General features: G+C 41.2%; 2 protein-coding genes across 2 annotated transcripts; both read left to right on the forward strand.

The window, feature by feature from the left end:
• Positions 1 to 1,658: 1,658 nt before the first annotated feature.
• On the forward strand, positions 1,659 to 3,099 carry LOC143857083 (uncharacterized). The gene is made up of 2 exons (XM_077367356.1): positions 1,659 to 3,031; positions 3,087 to 3,099. The coding sequence occupies exons 1-2, from the start codon at positions 1,659 to 1,661 to the stop codon at positions 3,097 to 3,099; spliced, it is 1,386 nt and encodes a 461-aa protein (XP_077223471.1).
• Positions 3,100 to 3,123: 24 nt separating this feature from the next.
• On the forward strand, positions 3,124 to 4,518 carry LOC143857234 (uncharacterized). Its single transcript, XM_077367650.1, has 4 exons — positions 3,124 to 3,321; positions 3,419 to 3,794; positions 3,883 to 4,214; positions 4,302 to 4,518. Exons 1-4 carry the CDS (start codon positions 3,129 to 3,131, stop codon positions 4,352 to 4,354), a joined length of 954 nt encoding a protein of 317 aa, XP_077223765.1. The 5' UTR covers positions 3,124 to 3,128; the 3' UTR covers positions 4,355 to 4,518.
• The last annotated feature ends 15,082 nt before the right edge of the window (positions 4,519 to 19,600 follow it).

Here is a 19,600-nt window from a genome sequence, read left to right on the forward strand (position 1 = left end):
TGGGCTCCCATTTCCTCTGCAGTCCTTGAGACTTCTGGCCAGAAGTGCGTTCGGATAATGGGTTTCCAGAACAGTTCCTTTTACTTGCCTCTTCGGATCCTCCGACAGTACTTTGGAGCCCAACATCACATAGCGATGATGAATGTTTCGGTACCAGACTCCATTCACCCTCAATCCTTGAAGAAGATGACAGTGAATGCGATTGATAGAGACTGGAATCGGCGAACCATCGTTGTCGTTCAGAACAACCCCACCCCTGGAGAGGTGAACAACTATTTTTGGGAATGGTATGGGACCGGTGAGGCAAGTGATGCTCCTGAGTCAAGTGCTGCTTCTATGAGCGGTGCTTTTGAATTAGTTGATTGAGTGATTGACTGGTGAGGCACAGTCAAGTGCTGCTTCTATGACTGGTGAGGCAAGGGGGTGATTTATTTGTATTTTGATGATGTATTTTGTTGAATGGATATCAGATCTATGTAATAGTTAATTAGTTGATTACTATTTTGTATTCTCAAATACGGCTTATGTAATGGTAGTTGGATACAAATTCAATGGATTCGACACTGCGCCACGGGAAACCCAACCCTGACCCTACCCCTGCAAAATAGTGAACACCCTCCTCGGGAATTCCCACGTAAGACGGTCTGTTGGATATAAATCCAATGGATTCGACACTGCGCCACGGGAAACCCAACCCTGACCCTACCCCTGCAAAATAGTGAACACCCTCCTCGGGAATTCCCACGTAAGACGGTCTGTTGGATATAAATCCAATGGATTCGACACTGCGCCACGGGAAACCCAACCCTGACCCTACCCCTGCAAAATAGTGAACACCCTCCTCGGGAATTCCCACGTAAGACGGTCTGTTGGATATAAATCCAATGGATTCGACACTGCGCCACGGGAAACCCAACCCTGACCCTACCCCTGCAAAATAGTGAACACCCTCCTCGGGAATTCCCACGTAAGACGGTCTGTTGGATATAAATCCAATGGATTCGACACTGCGCCACGGGAAACCCAACCCTGACCCTACCCCTGTAAAATAGTGAACACCCTCCTCGGGAATTCCCACGTAAGACGGTCTGTTGGATATAAATCCAATGGATTCGACACTGCGCCACGGGAAACCCAACCCTGACCCTACCCCTGCAAAATAGTGAACACCCTCCTCGGGAATTCCCACGTAAGACGGTATGTTGGATATAAATCCAATGGATTCGACATTGCGCCACGGGAAACCCAACCCTGACCCTACCCCTGCAAAATAGTGAACACCCTCCTCGGGAATTCCCACGTAAGACGGTCTGTTGGATATAAATCCAATGGATTCGACACTGCGCCACGGGAAACCCAACCCTGACCCTACCCCTGCAAAATAGTGAACACCCTCCTCGGGAATTCCCACGTAAGACGGTCTGTTGGATATAAATCCAATGGATTCGACACTGCGCCACGGGAAACCCAACCCTGACCCTACCCCTGCAAAATAGTGAACACCCTCCTCGGGAATTCCCACGGAAACCCAACCCTGAGCCTACCGCTGCATACCCTTGCATGCATGCATGTAAGAGTAAGACATTCACAGTAGAAAATATCTATCAGACTATTCTAATATTTTACAATTTGATTTTGTCAGAGGAAATTGAGGAAAGATGGATGAGACTGTCGACCAACAATTTCAAGGCCAAGGTGTAGGTGATGATGACATAGTTTTTGAAGGGGACCTGGAATACAACTATGAGGAAGAATATGTGGAAGAAGATTATGACGAGGACATAGTGTTGACTCCGAACGCAAGGTCAGCGACAATTTTATGGTCACACGTAGTCAAAGGAAAGAAAGCTAGCGAAGGACATGGGGGAACCAAAAAGTGGAAATGTAAGCACTGTAAGAAGGTTTACACTGGGACTTATACAAGGGTGCACGCACACCTTGTGAAAGCACCAAGAGGTCAAGGTCAAGGAATAGCATATTGCAGTGCGGTTGCAAAAGACAAACAATTACAAGAGCACATCAGAAGCCAAGTCCAAAGAGCAGAGAATTTACCTGGGAGACTACCACTGAAGAAATCACGGTTAGACATGCTTGGCAAGTCTTCCAGCTCCGGTGCGACTTCTTCAAGTAAGGTTGGTGAATCACCACTTGGCAAGTCTTTTAGAGCAAAGGATAGAGACGATGTTGATCATAAAGTGCTGAGATTTTTGGCCGCCAATGGGATTCCCTTTAACGTCCTCCGATCTCCATATTTTCAAGAGATGATAACTGCCGCCAATTGTGTGCCTGGATACAAGTTGCCTTCTTATGAGAAAGCAAGAACAACTTTATTGGACCATGAGAAAGATAATGTAACAAAAGATCTAGGTGTTGTGAGAGAAAAATGGCCTGAACATGGGCTTTCTATTGTCTCTGATGGATGGACAAACGTGAAGAACAAAGCCCTGATCAATGTACTGGCATCGAATATGTTCGGTTCAATGTTTCTCAATGCGCACGACTTCTCTGCCGTGGAGAAATCAGGGAAAAACATTGCAAAGTTTTTGTTGAATGCCATTGAAGAAGTAGGGCCTTTTAATGTTGTGCAAGTGCTGACAGATAATGCAGCCAATTGCAAGCTTGCTGGGACAGAGGTTAATAAAGTTTATCCCCACATATTTTGGTCTCCTTGTGTGGTTCACACATTAAATCTGATATTCAAAGACTTGACCAAGCATAAACACCTAGGTTGGATTGGAGAGACTTACCGTTCCTGCAAGGATGTCGTCAAATATATTACCAATCATTCGCAGGCTCTTGCTATATTTAGAAGCAATTCGAAGTTTGAGTTGCTGAAAGTTGCGAAGACGAGATTTGCAACTCATTATACTACACTTAAGAGACTTCTTGATGTAAGGGAGGCGTTGCAGATGACAGTATTAACAGATGCTTGGAAAGATTGGTTGAATGCTTGCACCGACAAAGTGATGATAGAGAGGGGCGAGATGACAACTACTTGTGTAGTCTCTGATGAATTTTGGACGAACATAAAGTTGGCATTATTAATTACGAAGCCCGTCTATAAAATGATTAAGTTCACTGACCAGGAAGGCTGTCTGATATCAGAAGTGTACGGAGGCATGGACAATATGTTAGGACAAATAAAAGATAACTTGAAAGATGTGCCTGACATGTACAATCATATTCATGGTATTGTGGTGGGACGATGGGGGAAGATGAATGTTCGAATTCATGCCTTGGCTCATGTACTCACTCCAAAATATTATGACCCTGCATATCTCAATATTCCAGCACCAGGCGGTGGTAAACGAGTAACCCCAGGTATGTAATTGTTTCTCATATTGTGAATTTTCATAATGTAATTGTATTTATCTTCATTTATGTTATCGACTGATCGATTATTCAATTTTATTTTCAGATAAAGACCCTGAAATCATGGATGCTGTATATGAAGCCATTATGGATCTCTCCCCTGATGATGAGATGAGTGGTATGATTAGACGCCAGTTATATGATTTCATAGGAAGGGTTGGAAGGTTTTCCAGTAAATTTGCCAGGGACGATGCGAAAGATCCCAATGTGTGTGTCACCAAATGGTGGAACTTTCATGGAAGTCATGTACCAGAGTTACAGTCAGTGGCCATCAAAATTCTCTCACAGCCTATTAGCACATCTTCTGCAGAGAGAGTATGGAGCACGTATAGCTTCATTCACAATGTAAAGCGTAATCGCTTAAATTCACATCGTGCTGATACTCTTGTGTACATCCACTCAAATCTTCGACTCCTATCCAGGTTTAAAGTTTGTTTCGTTTTTGCATGCAATAATTTTTTTTTATTATTTATGTCAGATTATTTATTTAATTTCGAATCTATTATTTAGATTTAATGCGGCTGCATACAAAGAAGGACAATATAGAAAATGGGACATCAACCCAGAGCTCCCACTTATGGATGACTCCTCTATCAGAATGGAGGATATGCGATGGCAAGATCTCGATGATGATTTCCTTAGACCTTCTACATTTCGTGCGTCATCTCAGTCATTACTTTCAAGTCCTTCACTCACTATTCGTGACTTAGATGACAATGACGAAGCTGCAGGATCTGGGACTCCAAGAGTGGGCAGTAGCTCGGAACTTGAAATTGGACGACCATCCAACACTCAAGGTCGTATTACTAGTTTCCTGGGGCGTGGAGAACGTACAAGGGAAGGTACAAAATCTTTAACACTTGCAATTTCCCAGTGAAGATATTAGTCTTATAAATATTAATTCATTTATTTAAACTTTTCATTTACAGAAAGAAGAGGACGAGCTGATCATGCTTATTTGAAGGGAAAGAGAAAAGCCTAACTTTATTTCTTTTTATTTGAAAGTACTGGAGAAATTATGTAATAATTTTGATATTTTGCTTTTTGGAAACTGAATTTTTTGTTTAATGGTGGAGTCCTGGTTCCTGAGGACCTGAACTCCTGGCCTCCTGGCTCCTTAATGAAGAAAAACTGTTATAATTTCAGTATTTGGAGAATCATGTTCATGTTTAATGGTGTATAGTTGAATGCTTAGATTTTGATTTTCAGGTATTTTTCCTTAAATTTTATCTTTTATTAATTTTCTATCGCTCTCCGACGACTCTCCGGCGAATCCCCGGCGATCTCCGGCGACTCCCCGACGAATCCCCGGCGAATCTCCGGCGATTCTCCGGCGATTCCCCGGCGAAAAATCGAATCCCGCTCCCAGCCATCCCCGGAACCTTCGAATCCCGCTTTCGATTCCCGAATCGAATCCCGAATTCGAATCCCGACCTGGCAACCTTGATTAAATGCCCTCTTTATCATTTCCAGCCCAACCCTTCTATGGCATGAATGAGAGATGCAATATTATGGAATCCACCTCAGTTGTAAGGTGGTTATGAAATTGAATGGGCATCTCTAGATATGATTGTTGTGTTGTGTTGTGTGTGTCCAGCCAAAGACATTCCTTGTTCCATAGCTGTCCACAGTCACTAATGAATCTGAAACTGAATGCATTCCACAGGTGTCTACAAAAAGGTGAATCACTTCCTGGCAAGTGTTTTTTCTTGCCAGACAAGTGTAAGGGGAAAATGATCGATTAGCCTCCTTTTTTCCCCTGGGCCACCCCCTTTTAGGTTAAAAAGATAAGTCATAAATATACTAGAAAGGGATGGCCCGAGGAAGAAAAGGGGGCGGATATATCACTTCCCTTTTCTCTCCTCACTTTCGGGTGGTACCCAACAGCCATGTCCTCTAGGTTCGAAAGCATCTGGTTCTAGTAATACTCAAACCTCTGCTTGGCTTCCAAAAAGTGAGAAGCATAGTTTCAAAATTCCATTGTCATCGTTGACTCGCCAGAGTCCTCCCTAATTTTATCTTGGTTACGTTCTTTTCTGAGTCCATATTTTGGCCTACAGAATCAAAACTCCTTTTGACACTCCTGAGTTATGAACGCGTCAAACTGAGTACTCACGCATCAACCTAGTACTTGATGGTGCCATGCTGAGTCAGCTAGGATTTGCGTTGGTTGCATTTTGGCTTGGATTTGGGTTTTGAAATAATAGGGGTGTCAAAAGTGAGAACCTACACCGAGTAAACTAGGATTTTCTTTGGTTGCACTTTGGCTTGCATCTGGATTTTCAAACAATGGAGGGGTTCAAAAGTGAGAAATGATTGATAGTTTAGAGAGCAATCTGGTTGATTTCTCTTCAGACAGTCCCTATCACTACTTCTGTGCTACATATCATCTTTCCAAGATAAAAGGAGATTTGGATAGTCTTGCTTCTTTCAAATGCATAGAACATGTTAGTTATAAAGGAACACAAAGCTGTGGAAAACTGTTGATTTGTAGGCTTTTAAGTATGCTATAGAAGGAAAGCATTTAAAGTCAAGAATAGCTTTGATGCTTTAAGGGCAGACATGGATAGCTTAACACATTGAGAAGACATAAAGCCAAGTATATATATTCCAAAACATGCTTGAGACTTAGTTTTGAATCTTTGGTACAAAGAGGAGTAGGCTTTTCAGGATGTAGAAATGGATGACCATTAATTTGGCCCCATAGATGGAATTCAGTAGCAAATTGGCTTTTAGTGACTTGGGTTTTTAGATGCTTTTGAGCTTTGTTGCACTTTTGCATGACATAGATAGTTACGGGCTAGGGTTTGCTTTATCATGATCAAGAACTTTATCCATGCTTCTGCCTAACTAGGAAGACAAACCCATGTTAGGTATGTTCCTAACAGCCTCTATTTCTTGCGCCACAATTTCAATTATACATTGATGACCATTTTTCCATGGCTAGAAAAGCCTTGTGTTTTTTATTATATGACAAATATATCCCTGCATTTGGAACCATCTTGAGGCAAGGAAAACTGATATCCACACTTTTTTTTAATAGAATAGGGTTGCTAGCAAAATGGGATCCCGTGCTGAGAAAAAAGAAAAACAGGATGTCCTTTATTAGGAGCTCTCTACCATCACCACTTTTATGAATAGCTGTTCCACACTGTTCAATCAACAACCAGTTGTTTCTTATAATGAGGTGTTATTATAAAGGAAAACACTTCTAAAACGGGATCGTGCTGAATGGCCCCTTGTAGTGGTTTTATGACCAAAGCAAACCATAGAGGCTTCAAGAGCCCACTTCGAATTGGATCCACCTATGTCTGTGTCATAGTTTGCAAAAAGTGAATTGACAAAAAAAAAAAAAAAAAAAACAGGACCGGAAAAATTCGAGTTTAATACTGTATTGGTTCAAAAAAAAAAAAAAAAATGTAGTAAAAAAACAGAACGCAAGCGCGTTTAATACGTTTAAAACGCGTTAAAAGTTTTAAATGGCAAACCAACAAAACATACGGTTTAAAACAGAGTTTTGCTAACTATGGTCTAGGTTACGTTCCATTCGCCTCTCTTATGGGTCATGATTCAATTTAAATTGGACTGTCCATCGGAGTGTCTTAGGTCTTGTGAGAGAGAGGGAGGAAAAATGAAAGTTGTTTTTAGTTTCGAGTAGGTTTCTAAATGTTACGAAAATACTCCTCATGAAATGACATAAATGAACGAAAAAAGATAGGTTATTTTCATATATTGGCACCCTCCAAGCCTCCATACTTATCTAGGTTCCAACAGTTTGGATCCAATGGACACGGGTCGGATCCAACAGTAGCAGTCAAATCTTTTCCAACTAGTGTTCGGATCCTTTAGATTGACATCCCTAGTAAACCATTGTCTTGAAGTAATAAAGCCACTAAAAATGGGTGTTCCTGGCAAATAGAGGGGGTGAATTCATCTCCCTTAAAAAGTGTGAAAGTGAAACAAAGATTTGTGCATATCACTGCTGCTTATCAAAATTCAGTCATAATCTACCATTATTTTTGCAATGCAGTGAGTAGTTAGTCCATAGTTAGCAAAACTCCGTTTTAAATATAAAAAAAAAAAAAAACACGTTTTATTGGTGTGCCGTTTAAAACATTTAAAATGAATAAAACTCCGTTTCTTTTAGGCAAACGTTTTAAACACGTTTAAAATGCGTTTTAAACACCTTTTTTTGGCCAACTTTCCAATTTTACCCTCACAGGCAACTAGTTACAAAGACCCAGAGGACCAAGGAAAGTCTAGTTTTTAAACATAATAAAAATGGCCCATATTTTGTAAATGACAAAATTCTAAACTCATTTTCTTGTGTTTTCATTTTTTTTACTACGTTTTCTTTAACCAATACTGTATTAAACTCAAATTCTTGCCATCCCGTTTTTTTGCCAAATCACGTTTTGCTAACTATGGTTCAGTCACACTCCCATATCTATGCAAGTTAAAAAAAAGGAAAAAAAGGAAATTATGTTTAACGAACAAGAAAATGGCATGTGTTACACATTTAAATTAATCACAAAAATATGTGCTTTGTGACTAAATTTTATGCTTTAAAAATAGAGCTGAGTTTAAAAATGTAAGATATTAAATAGTTATCAATAATTTTTTATCTATGATATATTTAGGCTACTGATGTCTGCACCACTATGCTTTGAGAATGGAGCGAACTCACCTTGTTTTATTTTGTTTAATCCGCTGTCGAATAAGTTCCCAAAAAAACTATCGGCAGCCAATTAAAAATTGTAAAACAAGGTGTGTTCGGCCCTTTATCAAAACAAGGTCGTATGGATATTAGTAACCTATATTTAATATCTATTATATTACATTTATAAAATATTTAATACTTAAAGAAAACTTTTCATTTATAATGTTTTAAATAACGTAGGGGGCCACCCAAGTTTTCCCATTACATACACTATACATATAAATGGTTGAAAACTTTCATTAATCGTGGACACTTTAGTATCTGCCTCACATATATTTTGCATGGGAAAATCTTCTATACAATTTTTACTTTTCTAATCAGCGACTAGAGCACTCTTACAATTTCCAAAGAACCCTATCGACATCCATCGAGAAAAAGCTTAATAATTTTAGGAGTGCGATTATCAAAATATAAGTAAGATTGTTGTTAGGCCTAAAATCGGTAACAGATACGGCAGTGACGTAAGAGCTGAGTTGGAGGACCCGAGGAACCGAAGTGAAGGAGCTGAGTCCTGCACAAGAGCACACGAGGTCAGAAGACCAACCCGAAGTCGTTACTCCGGACAGACCCTTCGACACTCAAGTTAATACGAGCAGGAGTGTAGAGCTAGTTTTTTTAAGAGTGGTAATTCAGGAGTTATTACCCCTTGATCTGAGCATTGAGAGGCCTTTTATAGAAGGGGACCTGAGGTGGTTGGATTACCTACCCCAGGACAGGTGTCGGACCCTCTGTGGGTTTAGGTCCACCCACTATTTAGGAAATTACCAGATTACCCCTGCGAAGCAGTTGGGCTTGTGGTGGGCCTTCCTAGGGCCACGTGTCGACAGCTCATTAGTTGCTATTTTTTGTACCCCATCAGTTGCCCCCCAGTTCTCCAAGTCATTGTAGTGATTTGGGGAAGTGTGAGGAGTTGTATCCTTAAATGGTAGAATGAGCCGGTATCCAGGATGGCTTGATGGAAAGTCTGTCCGGCTAAGCCGTCTGTCCAGCCTGGGAAACCTGTCCGAAAAATCTGTCCAGTTAAGCCGTCTGTCCGGCCTGGGAAACCTGCCCGGAAAATCTGTCCGGTTAAGCCGTCTGTCTGGAAAATCTGTCCGGCCAGGGATCCGTCTGGAAAAATCTGTCTGGCTAACCCGTCTATCCGGAAAATCTGTCTGGCTAAGACGTTTGTACGGCCTGGGAAATCTGTCCGGTTAAGCCGTCTGTCCGGCCTAAGAAATCTGTCCGGAAAATCTGTCCTGCTAATAAAACGACTGTACGGCCTGGGAAATCTGTCCGGCTAAGCCGTCTGTCTGGCTTAGGAAATCTGCCCGGAAAACATCCGGCTAAGCCGTCTGTCCGGCCAGGGATCCGTCTGGAAAAATCTGTCCGGCTAAGCCGTCTGTCAGGCTCGGTCCGGGCAGATTTTTGTTGTCTAGCGAAAGCGTCATATTCTGTCCGGCTTGGGACGGGCAGATTTTTGTCGTCTAGCGAATGCGCCATATTCTGTCTGGCTTGGGCCGGGCAGATTTTTGTCGTCTAGTGAATGCGCCATATTCTGTCCGGCTTGGGACGGGCAGAATTTTGCCGTTTAGCGAATGCGCCACATTCTGTCCGGCTTGGGCCGGGCAGATTTTTGTGTACGGTTTGGACCAGACATAACTACTCCAAAGGTATCCCGTGCTCAAGCAGTTTTAATAACCTGACCGTTTTCCGATTGTACCGTACGCGCGTTTTCCGCCTCGGCACGTGAGCCCTCCATTAATGAGAAACATGTGGCACCATACAAGGGCCCTCGAAGTGCGTGCCTTCCATAAATGCGAACCGCCTTAAGCCAAGGCCTATAAAAGGGGGGTTTCACTTTTCACATTTCACTTTTACTCTCTCGCTTTCTCTCCCTTTTTCTTTTTCTTTCTTGCTCCGATGTGGACCCCGATCCGAGGACGAGTGCGGCGAGGGACGCGAGGTCCCCCCCTGCAATCCTCAAAGATCTCCACATGTGAAGGAGAGCTCTACCAAGGAACTCTCGAAATAGGTGCCACTCTCATAGCATAGCATGAGTGGCGATACAAAACGAATGAGATACATCCTGATCCGAAGCCAGAGCTCGAAACCAAGATATATCTGAAAATAACTCAGAGTCGCCATCCATGGATGCGTCATGGAACCAAAAGAAAAGCTCTGTTTGCAATGGATAACCAGAGATATAAAAGGTCCGTGCCTGATGACGAATGGAGAAGGTCCGAAGAGCGCCCCCAATTCGCCCGAGTGCGAACACTTGGTCTCTTATGCCATTTTTATTAACCTCGAAGAGTTTTGGGCAAAAATCATGTGAAATGGGAACAATCCTCAGGAGTCGTCTACCTAAGCATGCATTTCCTGAAGATAAATAAACACATAAAAAATAAATGAAAGAGGTGCCACCTAAATATTGCTAGGTAATGAGTGACATACCTAACTGGTGTCTAAGTTCTGATGTGCAAACACATGCAAGCTATAACTAAAGGTATAAGATCAGTACAAGAAAGTAAGAAAACACAACAAAGTATACAATATAACAAAACAACAAATCCTAAGACTCTAAACGATTTAGCCCGAGTCCTCGGATGGTCTGATATTCATCCAAAGAAGCCTACGTATCCCCGCCTCCACGAGAATCAAGGCAACGTAGTTCTTCTCGCCTATTCTAAGCTATGATGCCTGAGACACCTAGCCCTCTATCCTAAACTCGATCTAAAAGACCGGACCAATTATTAAAGTTTATTGTACGATTATTTAAATTCCAGTGAATTGTGAATTTTAGGACACCCTATATGCCCTAACTAAATGCAGGTTAGCCCTAAGCTAATGCAGGTGGTTCCTACAACCTACGTGTAACTAGGCTGTATGCCCTAAGGAAAACAATAGGATTGCTAACGTATCCAAGACCTAGTCATCAGTCGGCGATGTGAATCGCCAACTGACCGGACGGAGGCGCTCCTAGCTAGGACAAACTCCTAACTCTAACACAAACACACAACAAGCACACAACAAAAGACAAACTCCTAACTCTAAAACAACACAAACAAGCACACAACAAATAAAAGACAAACTCCTAGCTCTAAAACTCTCTATCTAGGACAAACTCCTAACTCTAGAGGAAGATCTTGTTGAAAACAAAGCTTTGAAGAAAAAGGGTTAAAACATTTATTTACAAAGTTTGGCTGGACTTGGGATAAAGATCCCAAGCTGCACTACGTACCTCGCGGAAGAGGATCAAGCCAACGTAGTTCGAAACGAACTCTCCTAAAGACTATTTTTAAAAACACTCAACACTTTAGGCTTTTTAAGGTTTTTCAAATGTTTTTTATTTAATTTCTAATATTTTTGAGTTTTAAAATATTTAATGTTTTTTGGATTTTAAACTTTTTCCAATGTTCTTGAAGTTTTTAAAGAGTTTTCACCCTTTTGGTCAAAGACCTAAGGGAATATACAAAGCAAAACCCTAGGGCTAAACCCTAGGGCAAATAGGGGAAACCCCTAAACAAATAACACTATCAAAAGCAAAGGTAAACGAATCAAAGATTCTCTAATAACACTCCTAAAAGGACAAATGAGTCAAAGACTCTCTAATAACACTATCCAAAGGATGAGCGAGTCAAGGACTCTCCAGCAAAATCATCCAAAGGACGAATGAGTCAAAGACTCTCTAAAAGAAAAGGAAACATGAGTCAAAGACTCCAATAACACCAACTAAAGAACAGACGAGTCAAAGACTCTCTAAAAGAGAATGAAACACGAGTCAAAGACTCCACTAATACCAACTAAAGGATAAATGAGTCAAAGACTCCCTAAAAGAAAAGGAACACGAGTCAAAGACTCCACTAATACCAACTAAAGAATAGACGAGTCAAAGACTCTCTAAAAGAGAAAGAAACATGAGTCAAAGACTCCACTAACACCAACTAAAGAATAGATGAGTCAAAGACTCTCTAAAAGAAAAGGAAACACGAATTTGCACATTTGGCAGAGGTAAAACACCCAGCCGGGCCGGACAGCTAACTAGCCCTAGGGTGCAACAAATGTGCAACCCAATACCCATAAGAGTAGGGGTATGCTGCCAAGCCGAGTAGGGTGTTCTCCCAAAACCAAACGACGCACAGAGAGGAGGACTAACGAGAGAATGAGACCGAGCGGGTCTCCCAAACACATACAAAGATGGGCTCCAAGTAACCTTATCATTGCCCTTGCAAGGGGTAAGCAAGGCTAAGACAACTAATTGAGAGGATTCTACAAATGAGGCCAGGCAGGCCTTCTAAAGGCTAATTACTTACAAAGCCAAGACAGATGACTCCCTAATAACATCAATAAAGATCAAATGAGTCAAAGACTCCCCCGATAACATCACCACACAAGCGAATGATTCAAAGGCTCTCTAAATGAGGCAAGGCATGCCTCCTATAGGTACACCATTTATCAAAATCAAAGCAACCTCCCTGAGGTTAAACTAAAAAAAGAGGCTTGCCTCCAAAGGAGGATTGCCTAACGAGACAGAGTATGTCTCCTAGTGCAGGGGTCTAATATCTAAAGAAATTTAACAAGAATCTATAAGACTGTGTTAGTCCATCCAAAGAGAGAAGAAAAGGCTACCAGATAATCGCGAATTCCATTCCATTCTTATAAAAATAAATCAAGTGTTAAGCAAAGAAGAATTTTCAATTAAAAAAATACACAACCTATAGCAATCATAAAATGATAAACAACATAAATTAGTTCAGACCAGCCGTTGGATAGCCTAATAAAGCAAAAAAACAATATCAAACACTTCTATGTCCAACCACAAACACCACCCCAATATGGGGATGAAATCAGATGATGCTAAATTAATCATCTGATATCATAATACACATGATAATATTTCTAATCCCGCCTTGAAATCAGACAGTACTCATGTCGATAATATCGAATAGAGTAGTCATCTGATCTCCTTCTTTCCCAAAACCATTTATTTAAATAAAATTTAAACAAATATGATAAGCTTCAAAATAATCTCACCTGAACAGTCCATTCATTATCGTCTTCAAACCCTAACTCAAAGCTTAGTACAAAAGAAGAATATTAAAATTTTTAACAGATTATACAAATGCATGCAATGATATTTCTGATTTTTATAAATTTTGGTGCATAACAGGGGGCATCAACTTGTGCAGATTCAAGTGCAAAAAAAAAAAAAAAAAAACGGTGAGCCACAAAACACAAAGATGGGCTCTAAGTAACCTTATCATTGCCCAGAGAAGGGTTCTTTTCAAAAAAAATGGTTAAAAGAAATCCAAAAGGTTGGGCAGGCCTACTAAACAAAAGAGAGGAGCGCTACTTGGATTGAGCGAGTCCCCTAAAGATGGGCTTGGGCTAGCGCCTTCATCGCCCGCAAAACTCTCATCGGGAACTGAAACCGCAACCTCAACACAAATCAAATTTAAACACCACACTCATCCTTTGCATTCCAGATTTCAATATAAACAAAAGAAAGAACAACAATTTTAACGCGATTGAGGGCATAAGATGAGTAGTATCAAACTGCGAAAAGAAGAATATTAGTATATTGATCATGCTGCTTAGAGACCAAACCATAGAGATGAAATCAAGCAACTCGAAGGCGAACCCAAGTGAAGAACCTTATGTGAAAACTCTGCAAAACATGAGCTAAACACATCTCCGGACCAAACGCCTTATATGCAAGAACTTAGACCTCGGATCAAACTAAGCTAAAAGGTAGGTTGCTAGCCTAAACTCCTTGAGCCAAAATCTAGCAACCCGACCAAAGAAAAGCTACCATCAATTTCATGACTCAATCAAATTGGCTTCTGATTTGGATACTAGAAATGGAACCATGAGCGAGCCCCACTATCTAGAGAGTGACAATTTAAACCAGCTAGCACTTTCTAACCAACGAATCTCATCTTAACCCACAGATTAGCCAAAACAGACAACAAAATGGGATAGACCTAAGTATCCAGAACAGAGGAGTGGAGTTTAATCCAACTTAGTTTCACACCTCAAGGATAGCTTTGATTGTCTAAAACAAAGGGGGATCTAACATGGACCAAATCTATGTGCAAAACAAGGCAGCAACATGGACTGAATCTCTGTGCTAAACAGGGCAGCAACACGGACTGAACCTATGTGCCAAACTGGGGCAGCAACATACCTGTCCTATATTGAATTTCATATGACATTTGGATCATCAAAAGAAAGGAATGAACTGATCAAATGATGAATCACAACAACCCAAAGAATGGAATACTTTTAAAGGTTCTGAACTTGCACAAGCCCGAGCAATTTGGCACGGAGAATGAACTGTGCGGATTTTCTCTTCAAAACCCTTACCACTGCAGCCATGCCTCTGCACTATTCAGATATACCTGATCTACATGGCAAGCTAATACCCCATTGCAGACACAAAGAAAACATAAGAGGGTACCAAAGAGGAAATTATACTATTCAACTTATATCAACCCCTCTTATTTCCAGCAATAACAGATTTGGTGCTATAATCAACTCAAGATGATATAAAATCTAATAAAAGACCTAAAGACTTAAGGCAATATCCATTTCATTGCGATGGCAATATCAAATCTAATGCAAGACAAATAATTTCTAGCGTAATATTCAGTCCAAACCAAACCAAAGCATTGCAAATCATTTTTGCTAGCAGTAATCGCTTCATGATCGCAAATCATGAAGGCTGGAATCATGATTAAATCTAAAACCAAACAAAGATCCAACACCCAAAATTAGTAATGAGATTAAAAATACAAGACACAGAAAAAATAAAAAATAAATAAATAACCAGGAATAAGCTTGGTTAAAATTACCTACCTTTTGACCCTCCCTGAAACGATGATGCTGAAGAGAGCTATGAAGAAAAATACAATTGGATTCACTTTTTCCTTTCAGCTCCTCTCTGTAACCCTCCCTGTTCTCACGCCTCTCTCTGAAAACCCTAAGATCGTCCTCTCCCGCTGGTTTTTTAGTATCTCTCTCAATCCCTCCCTAAATCTGCAATTTTCTACGAAAATCCCCTACTCTCCTCACTGGTTTTCTTCTCTCTTTTTCTTTCTCTCTGCCCTTTTTTTCCAGAAAATGGGTTTTAAATGAGAAGGGGTTTGGGAGGTGAAATGGAAAGTCTGTTGAGGGTTTTGATTTGGGTTTGGACCGGGATTTGATGATGGGTTTGGAGAGAAATGGAGATTGGAAGAGGAAATGGGTTTGGATGTTAATGGAGGAGGGACGGCTGGATTTCGGTGAGGTTGCCGGAGATGGTGGTGGTGGTTAGAGGTGCAGAGATAGGTTTGATGGAATGGGCTTAAATCTGGGTGGAGTAGTGGTAGAGAAGGTGGTTTAATGGAGGTGGGGAAGAGATCGTGGCTTCGCCGGATTTAATGGCGACCGGCCGGAGATGCAGAGAAATGAGAGGTGGGTTTGGGCTGATGGTGGTTGTGGTGGAGAGGTTGCGATGTGATGGTGGTGCAGGGAGATGGAATGGGTTTGGATAAAAAAAATGAAATGAGTTTAAGTGATGGTGGGTTTTAGAGGTTGAAGGAAAAGGAAGATGGAGGAGGTGGGTTTCCGCCGGAGAAAATGGTGATTGGGGAAGAAGAAGAGGTGGCCGGCCGATGGAAAAGTGGAGAAGAAGGTGGAGATGGCTGGTGGGATTTGGATGTTAGGGATCTGCTTATCCTCTTCCCTCTCTCTTTCTGCTTTTTGTAAAAGAAAATCCCTCTCTGTGTTTCTCCCTCTCTTCTTCCTCTGCTCTCTGTTTCGAACGAGAGAAAAAAAGAAAAAATTCTCCTAAACCCTAATTCGTGAGGTGCCTATATAGGGTAAAGATAAATTCGACCCCTTTTCCCCCTGGACAACCCCCCTCTATGGATATTTATGACTACTTTTTACTCGACAGGGGGTCCAGGAAAAGAATGGTCTAGAAAAAAAAATGATATATTATGCCCCCTTCCTCTCCTTTGGACAGCCCCTATCAATGCATTTTGTATATTTCTTAACTTACAGGGGGGGCCTCGGGCAATGGCGGAGGGGGAAAATTTTATGGAAAATATCTCCCTCCCCTTGATCCTAGCCCTTCAAATCAGCTTTTGTTTAAGGGCTGGGATCAAAGGAAGCCTAATCTACATAGGATTCCCCTCTGGCTAATTCTAGTCCTAAAGCTCTCACTAACCTAGCTTAGGCCTTAATGGTGACTTGGAGGGGAAGAAAAGCATCTTTGCAAATTACGAAATTGCCCTGGTTCAGGATAATACACCCCTAATTACGTTACACATTAATTCGTATACCCCTATTTCTTCCCGGACAACCCATGACGGAAAATTTGAACTGGTTTTCTAGGTTACTGCGCACCCCCGCTTCTGGCTGAATCGCCACCCTTAATCCTACACTACACTACTCTACAAACATCGTCCGTTTGCTAGGCAAACCGCGACGGATTCGGACGAAAATTTACGGGGACCTAAATGAGACCCTAACCTATTCTAGGAACAAATTTGGGACATTAAAACACTAGTTTAATAGGGTTTCTACCCTAACGACTTTGTTAGGGTTCTGTCAAAATGGGGTGTCTACAGATGCCCCTCTTTGGCAGAGCGTGTGTAACGCGCGAATGCCAAAGCTGAACAGACAACACATTTTGGCTGACCCGAAAGCAAAACAAGTTTTTGGGTTTTCGGGTTCTAAGGATGGTATTCACAAGGGCTCACAAATGGGAGATAACTCGGCAATCACGACATCTCAATGAGATGGCTCCCCTCTAATACTCACGACTCAATTATTTTAACTAATACGCAAAGACTCTATTAAAGCAAACACACACTCTTTTAAAAACAAAGCTTTTAAGAAAACGAACCTAATGAAATTACCTCAAAGAAAGCAGACCATTATCGATGCAAACGTAAATCAATCCTTCAAAGAATATCAAATCAAATTACTCAAAGAGTATGCAACACTCATAGAATCTCAAATCAAACACTCAGAGAGTGTATAACACTCAGAGAGCTTCAAACACATACAGAAATCTTTATACTCAAGAGAGCCTCAACTACCCGAAGAGTCTGTAACACTCAAAGGGCCTCAACTACTCAAAGAGTCTCAAATCAACACAAAAACATTTATACTCAAAGAGTCTCAACTACCCGAAGAGTCTGTAACACTCAAAGGGCCTCAACTACTCAAAGAGTCTCAAATACACGAAAATATTTATACTTAAAGAGTCTCAACTACCCGATGAGTCTGTAACACTCAATGGGCCTTAAATACTCAAAGAGTCTCAAATCAACAAAAACATTTATACTCAAAGAGTCTCAACTACCCGAAGAGTCTGTAACACTCAAAGGGCATCAACTACTCAAAGAGTCTCAAATCAACACAAAAACATTTATACTCAAAGAGTCTCAAGTACCCGAAGAGTCTGTAATACTCAAAGGGCCTCAACTACTCAAAGAGTCTCAAATCAACACAAAAACATTTATACTCAAAGAGTCTCAACTACCCGAAGAGTCTGTAACACTCAAAGGGCCTCAACTACTCAAAGAGTCTCAAATCACAAAAGGAATTGCTAAATTATCTCGCAAGACCCCAGATTTACACGCCCGTGATGTAACACGGTTCCATATAAATCCAGGCTTGTATGCCCATCATGCAACATGGATCCATACAAACCTCCCTGCGGATACGCCTGACTCATAACTTGTTAGGCAGGGACACACTGCGGACACTTGAAAGGTCCCAAATGCCATGCTCAAAGAGTCACTCTTATTTTTATTTTTATTTTAGAGATTGAAGCTTTACCAAAACAACACTAACCAAATACTCGACAGTAAGAATTAAACAAGTACGCTAATCACTCAAAAGGCTCTTTTTTTGCTGAGGATAAGATTTTTTTTTTTTTTTTTTTGAAAATCTTATTCTAAAAGAAAACAACTCGACGGGAGAGCTTGAACCAAAAGAGCATGCTCAAACTTCTCTAGTCTCTATTTGAGGAGAATGCCCATTTCAAATATCAATGCATTTGACATCTTTTATGATGTGAGTCATAAAAGATGCCCCTAGTATGATTACTTCCATAACAAAATTCATTTGGAGAGCAACACAAGAAAACAGGCCAAAGGCTTTCATTAATGTACACTTGGGGTTACAAACTTTTCTGATGAACACCTGGGCTTATAAAGCTCCTCAAAAGTACAAGAACATGGTTCTGCTCAAAATCTTGCTTCATTACTGCCATCTGCTAACGCTGGAACTGGGCTAAAAGCCTATCAACCTCTGAATTCTGCTCTACTATACACTTGCTCACAGGAGCCATAAATTCTCTGCTTCTCTGAGAGCTCTGCTTTCCCTCCTGTCTTTTTTTTTTGCCACCCCGGCTTGGGGAGGAATTTTAACTAAACAGGACTCCGAAGAATTGACCTCGACTCGACAAAGGAAAGACTTTGACGAACAACGAACGAGGACATTGACGGACACCTGACTCAAATACCAAGATAGACTGAAATCTGCTTCTTAGTCTGATAAGATTTTTTTTTAAATGGTAAAAGTCAACCACTCTTGGAATCTTTTGAATACCGCGCTTAAAGGTGCTTCAACCCCCCTTTTGGTATTTTCGTCATGGCTATTATCCCTTTAGATTGCTCGGTTTCAACCTCTCTAACTCAAAGAGTATCAGAAGAAGTCTTGATGGCGCTTACTTAGACTTTGAGAAGGCCAAAGAAGCGGATAGTTAAGCCGGCTTTTAAAGCTCTGCCATCTCCTCATGAAGTCACTGCCATGACCAAATCGCCTTTTCAGGTTTTCGATTCGGCGGACCGCATGCCTTAATTTTTGCCTGGACTGTCTGCCCTTACAGATTTTCCATCCAGCAGGCTCATCACCCTGATTTTTGCCTAAGCCGCCCTTTTGGGTTTTCAGCTTAGCGGGTGAATGACCCTAACTTTTGCCTAGACCGCCCTTGCGGGTTTTCAGTCTAGCGGGTCTAAGACTCCATCATTTTTCTTTCTTTCTGTTTCTCTACAAACCTGGGCCTGAGTACACCAGAAGGACTTTCGGGTGGGCTTAGGTTCAAACCGGTTAGACTTTGGTATGTTTGCATGTATCTGGACCGAATCTGGATCCTCCAGACTGCCTACGTATCCCCAAAGAAATTGGGAATCAGGTCACGCGTAGTTCGAGTTTAAAATCTTTTATGACGAAAGTCATAAAAGATGCCCCTGGTTTAAGTTTAACAAAGAAATTTTGATTTTGCTTTCGGCTCACAGGTTCTTTTAGCGGAAAGGGGTTTCATTATTCATTTTTTTTCTAGGCCCAAAGGGTTTGCAAATAGTTTAAAACATTTGGGTATTGGCTTGAAGCTCAAATCGTCCAAGGATGGCCTCCTGGTGTACTTAAGCATAATATTTTTTTAATTGATCCAGGTTTGTAGGCTCATTTAATTTTTCTCCATTTTCATTGAGGAGTCTTACGGCTTTTCCAGGCAGGACTTCATCAACA

The sequence above is a fragment of the Tasmannia lanceolata genome, unplaced genomic scaffold, assembly GCF_043159265.1.
Source record: "Tasmannia lanceolata isolate RefF3 unplaced genomic scaffold, GAP_Taslan_0.1 ptg000024l, whole genome shotgun sequence".
Classification (NCBI taxonomy): domain Eukaryota; kingdom Viridiplantae; phylum Streptophyta; class Magnoliopsida; order Canellales; family Winteraceae; genus Tasmannia; species Tasmannia lanceolata.

Coding starts and splice junctions, on each gene's coding strand:
- LOC143857234 (XM_077367650.1), top strand. CDS start 3,129: ATGTTAGGACAAATAAAAGATAACTTGAAAGATGTGCCTGACATGTAC. Junction 3,795..3,882: donor AATCTTCGACTCCTATCCAG/GTTTAAAGTTTG, acceptor TCTATTATTTAG/ATTTAATGCGGCTGCATACA. Junction 4,215..4,301: donor TGGAGAACGTACAAGGGAAG/GTACAAAATCTT, acceptor TTTCATTTACAG/AAAGAAGAGGACGAGCTGAT.
- LOC143857083 (XM_077367356.1), top strand. CDS start 1,659: ATGGATGAGACTGTCGACCAACAATTTCAAGGCCAAGGTGTAGGTGAT.